The sequence below is a fragment of the Sturnus vulgaris genome, chromosome 12 (assembly GCF_052056855.1).
Source record: "Sturnus vulgaris isolate bStuVul1 chromosome 12, bStuVul1.hap1, whole genome shotgun sequence".
NCBI classification, from domain to species: domain Eukaryota; kingdom Metazoa; phylum Chordata; class Aves; order Passeriformes; family Sturnidae; genus Sturnus; species Sturnus vulgaris.
Genome location: NC_142254.1, coordinates 13,882,908 through 13,895,194, shown reverse-complemented (window position 1 = coordinate 13,895,194; position 12,287 = coordinate 13,882,908). Strand labels below are relative to the sequence as shown.

The 12,287-nt window shown below is 40.0% G+C and overlaps 1 protein-coding gene across 1 annotated transcript in view; it reads right to left on the bottom strand.

Moving 5' to 3' along the window:
- GLG1 (golgi glycoprotein 1) overlaps nucleotides 1-12,287 on the bottom strand; it is an 81,739-nt gene that overhangs the window by 32,033 nt on the left and 37,419 nt on the right. Inside the window, exons 3-4 of the mRNA XM_014880772.2 lie at nucleotides 9,934-10,020; nucleotides 6,294-6,509 (exon numbers count right to left, since the gene is read on the bottom strand). Coding sequence (XP_014736258.1) covers nucleotides 6,294-6,509; nucleotides 9,934-10,020 — 303 coding nt within the window. The remainder of the gene's footprint in view (nucleotides 1-6,293; nucleotides 6,510-9,933; nucleotides 10,021-12,287) is intronic.

The window sequence follows — 12,287 nt, the reverse complement described above, 5'->3', positions numbered from 1 at the left end:
TCTGCCCTACCAAGACAAGTCTCCAGTTTGGGTGGTGAAAATTCACGATGTAAAAACTGCCACAGAGGAGCTTTGACCAATCTAGGCTTCTCAATGCTAATTCCTCCACGAAGAGAATAAAAAAATGCAAAGCATTCAAGAGTAGACAGAGGTCTCTGACAAAGCAGTTCTGGCCCACTGCTGTGCACCACATCCACTGTTCTTCAGGCCTGGAAACAATCTTGGACTGTGAACAGCAACTACCAATAAACACAGAGCCTGATCCCTGTATGTTTTGTTCAAAAGCCTGGAAGAAGCAGGACAAAGTTCAGCAAAGCTCCATTTCGTTTCCTATATCCTCTTTATGTGTTGAGAAAGAGAACCACGTCCTCTCCATACATTTGTAGAAGGTCTGGTTTCTCTAAAGGACTCTACTGGTACAGATTTCTCATGGCTTCCACAAGTTTTTCATGTGAAGGCCACCCTAATTCATACTGCTCTGCTGCGAGAGGATATTGCCACTAAACTTACACTGTCTGAATATGCAACAAGGCATGCATGTTCACATTCAGCTGAATCACTCAGCCTGGCATTTGCAGTCACCATTTAGGAGCCATATCTTCAGCCTGCTCTGTCAAGCAAATCATCCACTGCTGTTACAGGAGCATGAGTAAGAGAGCAGTCTCCATAAAACATGTCTAATGACTACTCAAAGCCACGCAACTCTCCCCAGTCTTTTTATTCTGACGTGTCTCTTTACACAGGCAGCCTTTGACTCCTGTCTTAGTTCTGCTACACTTGGAGCACAAGCAGCATTGGTTGGTAACTTGTCAACTTGTAAACAAAACCCAGAAATATAATCAGTTTCAAAAGCCTTAAAGCAGTTTTCCTCTTTAAAAAAAAAAAAAAAAAGCAAGCAGAAAACCTAAACCACACACCCTCCAAAATTCCTTAATCTGGTTTGCTCCTTTCTTTGAGTGAGAACTGGCCAATTCCATATGCTGAGTAGGTATCTTTGAAGAAATATACATTAACAGAATATTAACTGAACCTCAAATCTGGATTCTCAGGAATAGTACTCAGAAGTACATTTGCTGCATCACTTAAAATTGCCATTTATCCATAACCACGTCAAACACAAATACTGTTCTGCAAACTCTCATAGTCAGTCACAGGTAGCAACTACAGCTGAGATGATGTCAAGTGTGAATGATTGAAAACAACCATTTTAAACTGCTGTGGCACAGTTTTGCTCCTGCCTAAGTGAAGCTGCAGCTGGGAGGCAAGGCAGACCAAGGTTACTTTCACTCACATGCAGCTTTCCCTTGCAAGCTAGCAAGAAGAAAAGCTTTTCCTGCTAGGAAAATCAGTTTCCTGGTTTATTGCAGTGTGAGTTTAGATTCCCTGGTCAGAGTCATATTATATATGTAAGTAAACCTATTTTTAACAGAAAATCTGGAAAGCAGATTTGGATGCTGAATGTTTGCTGTTACACTTTAGGGACACAACGTGAAATGGCTCATTTATTGCATTACTTTGCTAATAGAGTTTTCACATTTGGGCAGATCATCCTGTAGTGCTGGCTACTCTGCTGCCCTGTGTTAGAGGAATTTTAAAACATGTCAGACTCAATAGAAACACACATAAACGAACCCATCTGGCTCCTGAAACATGCCCTATTCTCCAACCATCAAGCATTTACACACTTCTTTGCGTTGCCCTTAAGGTTCCTGTGCCCACATGACATTGTTTGGAAGACTTACTGGGCTAATCTTGGGGTTCATTTTCAGGCAGATCAGGTCCCTGGCGTGCTAGTGCTGACTAGTTAAACAATTTTAAGGAGAGTCTGACTCTTCATTTCCTCAAAAGTACATGAAGACACCCACACTACTGCCAAACAGAGCGGGACTCTACAAACATGGTTTAGAGAAATACCACTTCAGGTTTTAATTATAGGGTAACACCTACTGTATTTAATATTGTACAATTCCTTATTGCAGACTGGAAGGGAAAACAAATGTGTGTACAGCTGCATTCAACCACCCTAAAGAGCAGCTGGCAATCAAGGCTCGTCCCAAGGACGGCAGGAAAGCTTTGACACACATTGGTGGTACCTGCACCACTACCCAGCTCTCCAACACAAGAGATGCCTGTTCCCACCTGCATTCCATGTGCCAACAGTCCTGAGTGGTCAGCTCAGCTTCAGAGGCACCAAAAAAAGTCAAGGGTCATCATGCCACAGCATGAGCTCTCCCAGTCCTGCACCAGCACCAGCTGCCTTGTGTGTATAAGGGTGAAACACCTGCTGCAGCTCTGCTGAGGAATGAATCCCAAAAACGATTTTCCTCTATCCAGCATCCATTCTCAGAAAACTTCTATCGCAGAGTTGAAAACCTTGAAGTTCAGTCCAAATTCAGGACTCCCACAAAACTGCTGCCTATTGACAAAGTCTAAGCCTCATTTTTCTGAAGCAATACACTGAAATACAAGAGATTAAATCTAAAAACCACATGTGGTTCTTGGAATGTAGATTCACCACCACTATCAAGTTTTAAATGGAGGATTTTAACTGAAAGCTGCAAATATCTGCAAAACATACTAGATAATTATCTAGTCTGGAGAGCCTTGAAATTCTTCCTAGCTTTATGGAAGAATATACCTAGATCCATAAAAGATACAAGCAGCTTTCCAGTACTGTCCCACAGCATTCTGAGCCACAGAGGAATGGAACTTAGTTCTAAACGTGCCCCAGCAAATCCCCTGCAGCACAACAGTGGGAGATTTTAATTCCTATGACTAAATTTCAAACTCAAGGCATGCAGCTTTAGGCCAAAACAGAATTTTAATAACATTGGGTTTACTATTCATTTTCCATTAGAAATTTTACTTCCCCCTCCAGTATAGTTTAGGCTTTACAACTGTTAGGGGTTTTTTTGTCATTTTCCAGAAGTTCCCCAGAAAGGATTTTATCCTGTCTGAAACCTGACATGCCTCAAGTACTCATCTGTTCCAGCTGCAGTCTTGCAGATAGAAGCTGGAAAAGTGATCAAAAGAGAAGGAAGAGTAAAAAGAAGCTGCAGGCAGAAGGGTAAAATATAACCTGTCTCATCAGTACAGCATCCCTGCACTGGAGAGCTGTGCCAACCTGCTGGAACCAGAGCAGCCAGGCTATGGAAAACCATCCAAGAGATCTACAGGGAGTTCCAGTTCAGCATTCCACCTGGCTAACCCACACACCAGGGATGCTGGGATCTCTTGGATTAGCTAATTCCCAGGTACTTCAGATGATAGTAAAGTGCTGTACTACTACACTGAGTAAACAGACTAAGCTTCCCATTTAGACTCAGTTTCTTTTGTGCCCAGTACTTTTGTGAAACTATGGAAAGACAGTAACTGTACTCAAAGCACTTAGAGGTAAAAAACAAAACAAAACCAAGAAAACAACAGTCTCTTAAGGTATCTTCCTTTAGGAAAAATATTGTTATCCAATAAAGTACTACAAGAGATGTGCAACTGATGCTTATATAGCCTTCAGTATGGCAAATAATCAACTACAGCTTAGACATCATGGCTAAATAGCACCCTGGCAACTGCACACTACCCACTAGAGTTTGATACAATCCTGGACATGACCAGGATTGGGAAAGTAGCTCATTTCAATCAGCAGCTGAAGAAGAAAAACTCCACTGCAATTACCCATTTCAATTTCAAATTAGATCCCTATTGCATGAAGATAAAGCAACTTTTAAATACCAGGAGAGCAAATTCATTATGAAACACAACAACCAACTGGAGAGGTGACTGAAACTACTATTAAATGTTTCTCCACTAGCTAGAAAAAGATAAAGACACCCCTCCCCCCTCCCCAACACAGGCATGATAGAAAACTTAATGCTTTCAAATGCCACATCTACAGCCTTTCGGCTACATACAGCAAAAGGAAGTCTAGGGTCAGATCAAGATTTCTAAGATGAACTTCATTGCTCTTACAAAGCAGAAACCCAACTAGAAATGTCTGAAAAGAAAGCACAGAAACCACCACACCAGAAGCAACAAACTCAGTAAGAACAGAATTCAATTAGGATGTGTCAAGCAAGTTGAAAAAAAAAAAAGTATAGAAAAGGAACGTGGTTAGCTAGCAGAGAAACTTCAAGGAGCAAGGTAATTCCAGATTATCAACTTAAGTGCCTTTTACAGTAAAAAAATACCAGTTTATCCCAGCTACTCTGATGAAGCTATCATACTGCAATCACCTAGCTGCCTGATGTAGATGGAGTTCATGGTCTAGCTGCGCTTATTTCCATAAAAAAAGAGAGAGAGAATCTCTTCCCCATCTTCCTCCTCAGGTGTCCAGGTCCTATTTATTAAATTCACAGTTACCTTCACTCATACAAAAGGGTAATGAGTGTTTCTCTACAGGTAACTCTCAGAAGCTACAGCGTAGAAATAAAACCTTAACCAGCATCTGATGGAAGAAAATTAGATTTCTCTGAAGCAGCAAAGGGATAGAACAGAACACCAACAAAAGAAATGCTTGCATAGCCATTTATAGCTGTTTCCATAGCAGTACAGAGTACTTCAATTGCTCTAACTGCCAAGGATGACAGCATAACAAAAGATATATGACAGGCTGCAACACTTTTACAAACCAAGGCACAATATTCTGGGTTGGATACCAAGAAAATGAGGAATATGCACAAGCCATAATAAAACCCACAGAAGTTTGGTTAGTGATCACTCTGCTAGCCACAGAAACTTAGTGACCCAAAGTTTCCCTTTCTCTGGTGCCTTGTGACCTCAGCCACCCCTGCCATCCTCCTCCTTCACCTGCCTGGACCGACCAATGCAGTGAGCTGTGCACAGTTACCCACACAGGCCTGCCCACACTGGCTTCACTCCCACCATATGAGATTCGGTTTATGCTTACAAAATCCCCTCTGCTGTATCCCTTCAGTGCTATCATATTTTAATTTATTTAAATTTGGTCAAGCCACAGGCAATATGCCGACCTGACATGCAGGAATCACTTCTGATTCTACACTGACTGCTAAAATCAATTTCTCATTCTCATTTCATGAGGTCTTTCAGGCCAGTGTTAGAAGAGAGACTTGACTTTATGGAGAAAGCAACTTACTCAGCTGTTACCAGTCTGAACCTACAGTGCATCCAAGTTCCTCCCACTTCTGTCGTTGCTTTTGTTCTTGTTTCCAGAAATGAGCCATTATTTTTGTGCTTTCTGTGGCTCAGCTAAGTATTCCAGAATACACTAGAACTTAAATTAGCACATTAGCTGCTAATAAATTAATGATTTAGTTGAAGTGTTAGTGCATGGGTTAGATTCAATGATCTTGAAGTCTCTTCCAACTTAGTGATTCTGTAATAGCTGTGACTATCTCAACTAGGAAAGCTTCTTTGTTTAACCAAAAAATGTGTATCTTACTGCAAATCCCTCCATTAATAGCTAATTTATGACACTAATTGTTATAACCATAAAAGCCATAATTTAAAAAGCACTGTAAAAAGTTGATAGGCTAATTTTAACTTTATCCCTAAACATAAAAACTCATCATAGAAAAAGTCACTCATTCCTGCAGCACTATGTATTTGCTGCCTGCATTAGCTATGCTGAAGTTGACAGGGAAAGACAGTCCCTTGAAAATAATCCCACATCTAGTCATTATAAACTCTTCTTTGCATCAACCTCTGCTTAAGTCTCACAGGCAAAAGAACACTGATTTAGTAAAACCAGGCAGTACTGATAAGCGTGTAGTACTAAAATGTGACACCACACACCCTGTGCCCTTCAACTGATTTTGCAGGGGCAGAGGAAAGAAGCAAACAGATAAAAACTGTTGATCCAGTCTATCAACTACAGCCTGAGGAAGCAGAAAGGGTTACAGCACAGGCATCACCACCTTGATAACCTTCCTGCCAGACCAACCAGACTGTGAAATAACCCAAGCAAAAGGCCTGCTTAAATCTATTGTTTGGATTCACCGTGCTGAGTCAAGCTCTAGAGGGCCTTATCGGAGAGACAACTACTGCCAGATCACCTCTAGTGGGATGTGGAAAGACAAATTAAAGCCTCTGCACAGCAGTTCTTCACAGAGGAACGAATGCACATTTATTAAAAAGGAAATGTCATTAAAAAGGAACAATCAGGACATCACCCTTTTCAGACAGATGAGATACACCGAGTATTTTCTCAGTTGCAAGTAAGACAGTAATTAATACTGTTGCAGAGCCTCCACATCAGTTTCCTCAAGTGAATGACTTTTACTAGTCTATTGGCAATCTACATGTTCTGCAGATACCTTTTCTCCAGGTCGAATGCTGCCACATTTCAGGAGATTGATGTCAGCTTTACAGTCATCCATGAATCCACAGATCAACCGATAATCACTGAAGATAATGGCTGTCATTTTAGTGATGTACTGATGGCATTGGTACTCAGTGATGTTGCCTCTATGATCCACCAAACAGGACACCAAGAACCCTTTACCAACTGGTTCATCTGCACACTCCTTTATCTGTCAAAAAAAAAAAAGAAAATTATAGTGGCTGGAGCTTATGAATTTAACCTTATAAGAAAATCCTCAAAGAAACTTGCATCTGTAACTTCAAAATCTGCTAGCAAAGAAACCCTCTAGGCTTTAGTTTGATTTTCACTAGGTCAGAATAATTGAAAATATTTCAGAAATGAGAAATCTCATGTGTGCCAGCATGCAAAAAAAGCAAACACAGCGACCTTGAAGATTATAAACTCTATTGCTCAATAATCGTCTTTTATAATTACACTGAACCCCTGCAATCAAGTAGACTTGTAGGAAAAATGCTAGTTTGACAAACCTTTATTTAGAAAACTGAGCATATTACAACATCTCTAAATCATATTTAGACCCCCATTAGCCACCTGACCTCACACAATATAAGATTTTGGCCAGAAGTGAGACTGATTCAAAAGTCAACACTATTTATGGAACTGTTTATAACTTGCTAGGAGATGAAAAATACTATAAAGGAAAATCCTTACAAAATTCTTTTCTATGAGGCTCTTGCATGAACTGATTGTTGGTACTAAGACCATTTTACTCAGTGGTCTAAAAAAAGTAAAAATCACAGCTAACCAAAGCTGAAAGCTGTGCAGGGATTGGAAAAGCAGCATACAAGAACAGACAGGTCCCCAATATAAATCACAGCCTGCACTGTTCAGGGAAGCAGACAGTCAGGCCAAACCCGCCACCTCTGGAAGTAAAAGATGCAGGCAGTTTTGACAGTGTCTTTCCAAAGAAGGGAAAAACATGGTTACTTATCAGTTAAGGATGGTCCCTGGAGGAATCTTCTGACAGGAGCAGTGCAATGCCTTGCTCCAAGGAGCACTGAGACTACACAAGTCTTTAACCCTGGCAAGCCTATATTGAAATACTTGCCCAGTTCTGGTGGCCCCTGCTCAGGAGTGTGCTGAGAACTGCAGTCATAACGCTGCAGAAAGAACCCCTGGCAGGCAGACACTAAAGTTCAATGCTGACAGGTTTGCAAGGAATAGATACTTGGGCTGACTTGATTGCATCAAAGATTTGTCCCTGTAAAAATACTGAAGGGCTCATCAATCTCAAGGAAGATCTATGGCAATCAATGATTCTGGCAGTTTCAGATAACAAGCAAGGGCAGTGCTAAGGGAATAGGCAGGAAACCATTTCATCAGTTCTCAAATACCAAGTTGGAATATTTATAATGGAAATTTTTAAAAATGGAGAGCTGTCTCTAGTAAGATATATTCTAATTCAAACAAGAATAACTCAGGGCACCCTGTGACAGACTCACACAGGTCAGACTAGATGAATAAAACAGATCTCTGCCTCATTTTATGAGGCCATTACTTTCTGTGTGATAAATAAAACATTCAACATTTTAAACATCATTTTTTGAAGGCAGATTTGGGCTGGTGAAGCATTTTATATTTAATCTAAATAGCTACTAGAAAAACAGTTACTAAGATCAATGTAATTGTTACAGATAAGGTGCAAAATACATTTTGAAGTGAGAACACATAGGATTATTGCAGGGTGAACAGGACAGAGTTGAGCAAGTGCTCTCTGAGAAAGCTACATCTTTGGATTGGCCCTACTTCAGCTCAAGTACTGTGAGCCAAACCAGCACACAACGGCAACATGCTGTTTTTGGAAGAGCCTGGCTTTGGAAACAGCCCCAGAGCTCCATGGCCTGAGCCACTGAACTGCAGAAAAGACCAAGCAAACATGTTATTGCCAGGCCACATCTGAAGCAACCACTGTTATCTGGTAGCCAACTGTAATTCTAGGTTAAAGCTCTTGTCAGAAATTGTAAAAGCCACAACAGTTGAGCAGAAAATAAATTGGAATTTAAAACTGTATTTAGCTGATAAAACTAAATGTGTACTTTCAGAACATTCCCATACCCAGTTGGGTCAGTCACCATTTCTCAAATGTCTTTTTCTAGGAATGCCTGCTAGTTGTATTTTGTTCTTAGTGCAAAGCAATACTTTAAACAGAGCTCATGCACATAAAAAGCCACCTATTTAAGGAAAATAAGAAGAGGTTGATATTGTATGGGAGGAGTATATGTCCACTATGTATCTGTTGGAAATACTTTCATAGAAGTACCTTTAAAAAATATTAGTGGAATGGTGTATGCACCTGCCTCAGTATTAAACACCATAGGATCAAACATGAGATTACTGTTTCTTATCTAACCTTTTTCTTTAACTAGAAACTACTCACCAAATAGCAAAATTCTAAAATCATGTATACTCTTCCCACTGCTTTTAAACATAATATCCCAGATTTACAGGGCATCGTTTACAGCAATGCCAGATTGCCACCGTATAAAAATGCTAATTAAACAGACTATTAAAAGAGCATTTTCAAGAATGCCTTGGTTGTAAAAATTCTGCAGCAGCCATACAACATAAACCAGAAAAACATGATCTTTTCTATGATCACAAAAAGGTGGGATTCAACAGATTTGGCAGTATTTGCTTTTGGGAGTTATCGAACTCCAACTACAACACAATCCTTTGATGCAAGCTGTCTTCCACTGTTTCATTTTCTACCCTTTTTTTAATAAGGTGGGTTTTTTTTATTTCTCCTTACACTAAACAACTTACACTAGAGCAGACGAAATGTTTTTTAAAAGGAAAGTTTATGGCTAGGTCACATTATATTGGTGGACATACAAACAATGTTTTTGAGAGCATGGCTTAGTGACTGAATTAAGCCAGCTGAAGCCTGTACAGCTGCAGAGAACCTTGCTTCCACTGCTTCCTTGAAATCCAGCTGAAAACCTCCACAAACAGGGGAAGAGACCTCAGCTAGCTCCTGCATGAGCACACAGCCTCAAGAGATCGAGCATGAGCACAAGGAAAGAAATGGTTGATGAAGTCATCTTTGAAGCTGGACCGAGGTGAGTGGATGCCTGAGATACAGAGCACAAACTCCTAGTGCAACCTAAAAAGAGGGAGTTCCTAACACAGTCTCCTTGGAGCAACTGCCCTTTGAAACTTGAAAAAAAAATCTCAAGTCGATTAGCATTTGATGTCTGTGTGCTTATCCCTTCTGCTAGCAAGACACAGTCCAAAATCAGCCTTACGTTAAATTCAGCAGAACCCCTGCTCCAACAACACTCTTATAAATGTCAAACACATGATAAAGAGGGGACAAATCCAATTCACAACCGATTTCTGACAAAAGGTCTGGTAGGAGCTCATGGGCTGTTAGTTCAGCATTTCTCTCTCCCATCCATTTGCCTGGTACCACTAAGGTACCTGGCTTCTTCAGCAATGAATTAATTACAGGCACAAATTTGGTATATGATACTAGAGCTTCCCAAATCACTGTTCACACATTAATTCGCTATCACAAAGAAACAGAAAAGCCTCAGTTCCACAACAACAGCCATGCTTTCCTCCTGGCTTACCTCAGCAATAGTGGACTTGCAGACTTCTCTGGCCACGGATTCAAACTTTGGATCTGTAGTCAGGTTCAGCTTGTAGTTCCACAAGAGCTACAGAGAAAGCATTTATAGAAAGGGAGTTTTAGAGCTTTCCGTGGAAAATAACAAATATTTTGCTTCAGAAAACAATGAAACATCATTTATACCCCATCTCTGTCATCATCCTTCTACAGTGAAATGATCAATAATAAGTCTCCTTGACAACAACTTTGTCCCTTCATTTCTGCAATGATTTCCTCATACTGAACAAACTCAGGCTGTCAGAAATATCTGCAAGGTCATGAGCTGACTCGTTAAAAGCAAAGATAATAAATGAAGAATATTTCATAACTGAAAGGATAAAACAATTAAAGCTTTAACTTGCCACCTGCTGCATACTTAGCAACACCTTTAGCCCACCACACCTTTGTGTGCTATGGTGTGTCTGCCTGATGCAAGTGAACCGAAAAAATTAAATCCTCAATACAAGCAGATGTCATGCTGAAAACCTTATAAAAACCTAGCAAAAAAAGGCAGGAGACAAAGCAGCTTTATCCTTCTGTGAGGGCTGTGACCAGATAGCTTTTTGGATGCAGATATATTTCAAACCTACAGGAGGTTCTCTCTTGCTAAGCAAAATGATACATTAGAGCTTAGACTGCAAAAATGCCTTTGTAAGGACGACTGTTCTTCCAGGAGTCAGCAATGAGCTCATGAAGGAGCCTCAATGCACAGGGTCATTGTGCAAGAATCAGTCTTGGGCAAGTCACACCCTGCAGATATATACACACATCCCAGATGTCCTCCTGAGGCACCATAAAGTGAAAATACAGGGTAGGGTCGCGAAACCTTAATAAAATAACAGCTGAAGTGTTGCCTGATTACTTTATTAGCTCATCTGTTTTTCCAGGAACTTATATCGCATTTAAACATTTTTCATTAATTTAAAGATTAAGAAGTTTTAAAAATTCATTTTTAAAACTCTGCCTTCGTGACAAATTAATACCAAAAAGATAAAATTTGGTTAAACCTTTTCTTTGACATTTCAGTTGGACACAAAACACTGGGAAAACAATTACATGCTCTCCACAAGATTTACATTCACTCCAGGAGGGTGGAAACACAGAGGGAGAACCAAAATGAGCATAACTGCACCACCTTCCACACCTGTTATGGTTTTGGAGCTGTGAAAAGTTAAAAAAGGAGGTGATGGGAAACTAGAGTGTTACAGATGGAGTAAATTGTAAACATGAGGTTTAACAGATAAAAGTGAATTAATGGGGAACCTGTCCTTGCAAAGAGGGCTGCAGGTCTCTTCCAGGCAGGACTGGAAGTATAAGAATGAGGACACAAGATGAGGATATATATCTGCATTTGTAATCTTACACTTTGGAGAGTATCAAAATGAGATCTTCTCCAAATGAACCTTCCCACAAACAGAAAGAAGGTTAAACTTGCAGCTTAAAACTCCTGATTTTAGCACTAAGCAGTATTATCCAGGAGATGATCAGCAATCGTACTGCAGAGAGAGGCAAAAAAACCATTTGGACATGAGACAATCTTTCTGTGGTCTAGATTTTTATCATCTCACTTCAATTTCTACGTGGGAAAATGAGACTTAGCCCACAGTTCCTACTTGTGAATGGCTTCCATAATCCACATCCTCCCAACATTTGCCTTGAAGCAGAGATGCCATCACTTAATCCAGCAGAAGAAAGATCCAACTTTGGTTTCTAGAATTCTCAATTTCTTCTTCATTCAGGTAATTTTTGCTGGCACATTTAAATGTCAGGCAGATAACTCCACTAATTAAATTGTTTCTCTTTTACAAAAAGACTTAAACAGAAATACATTGTGCCCTTCATCTGATCCAACCCTGCACAACAGAAAATTACAGCTGCCAACGAAGTCAGGCAGTGCTAAAGGTTAATTTATAAACACAGTTGGAAATTACTAGTTGTACAGCATGGCCTGGTTTCATCTCTGGAATATATCTTCCAATAATAAAGCAAAATACAGCTTCTCAAGCATCCAAAATCAAGATTGTCACTGAGGCATGCACTTGTCTGTCCGTGTTCAGGGCTAACCAAGCAATTAAGGATCTTGATATGGTTTACGCTGACAGAATAGAAATGAGAAAAACCAAAAGAAACCTAATACCGACCTCAGCAGTGAATTTTTTCTCCTTTTTTGCTTTTTTTTTTGAGAGTCTTGGGATTTGAAGAGTCAGCTTGACAGACCAAAAACTGGCTAATAGTTTGCTCACTGTTAAACACAGTGCTGAGAGGAAATCTGTTCTAAAACCAGCCAAGTGTCTCAAACTGCCTCTAAATATCACA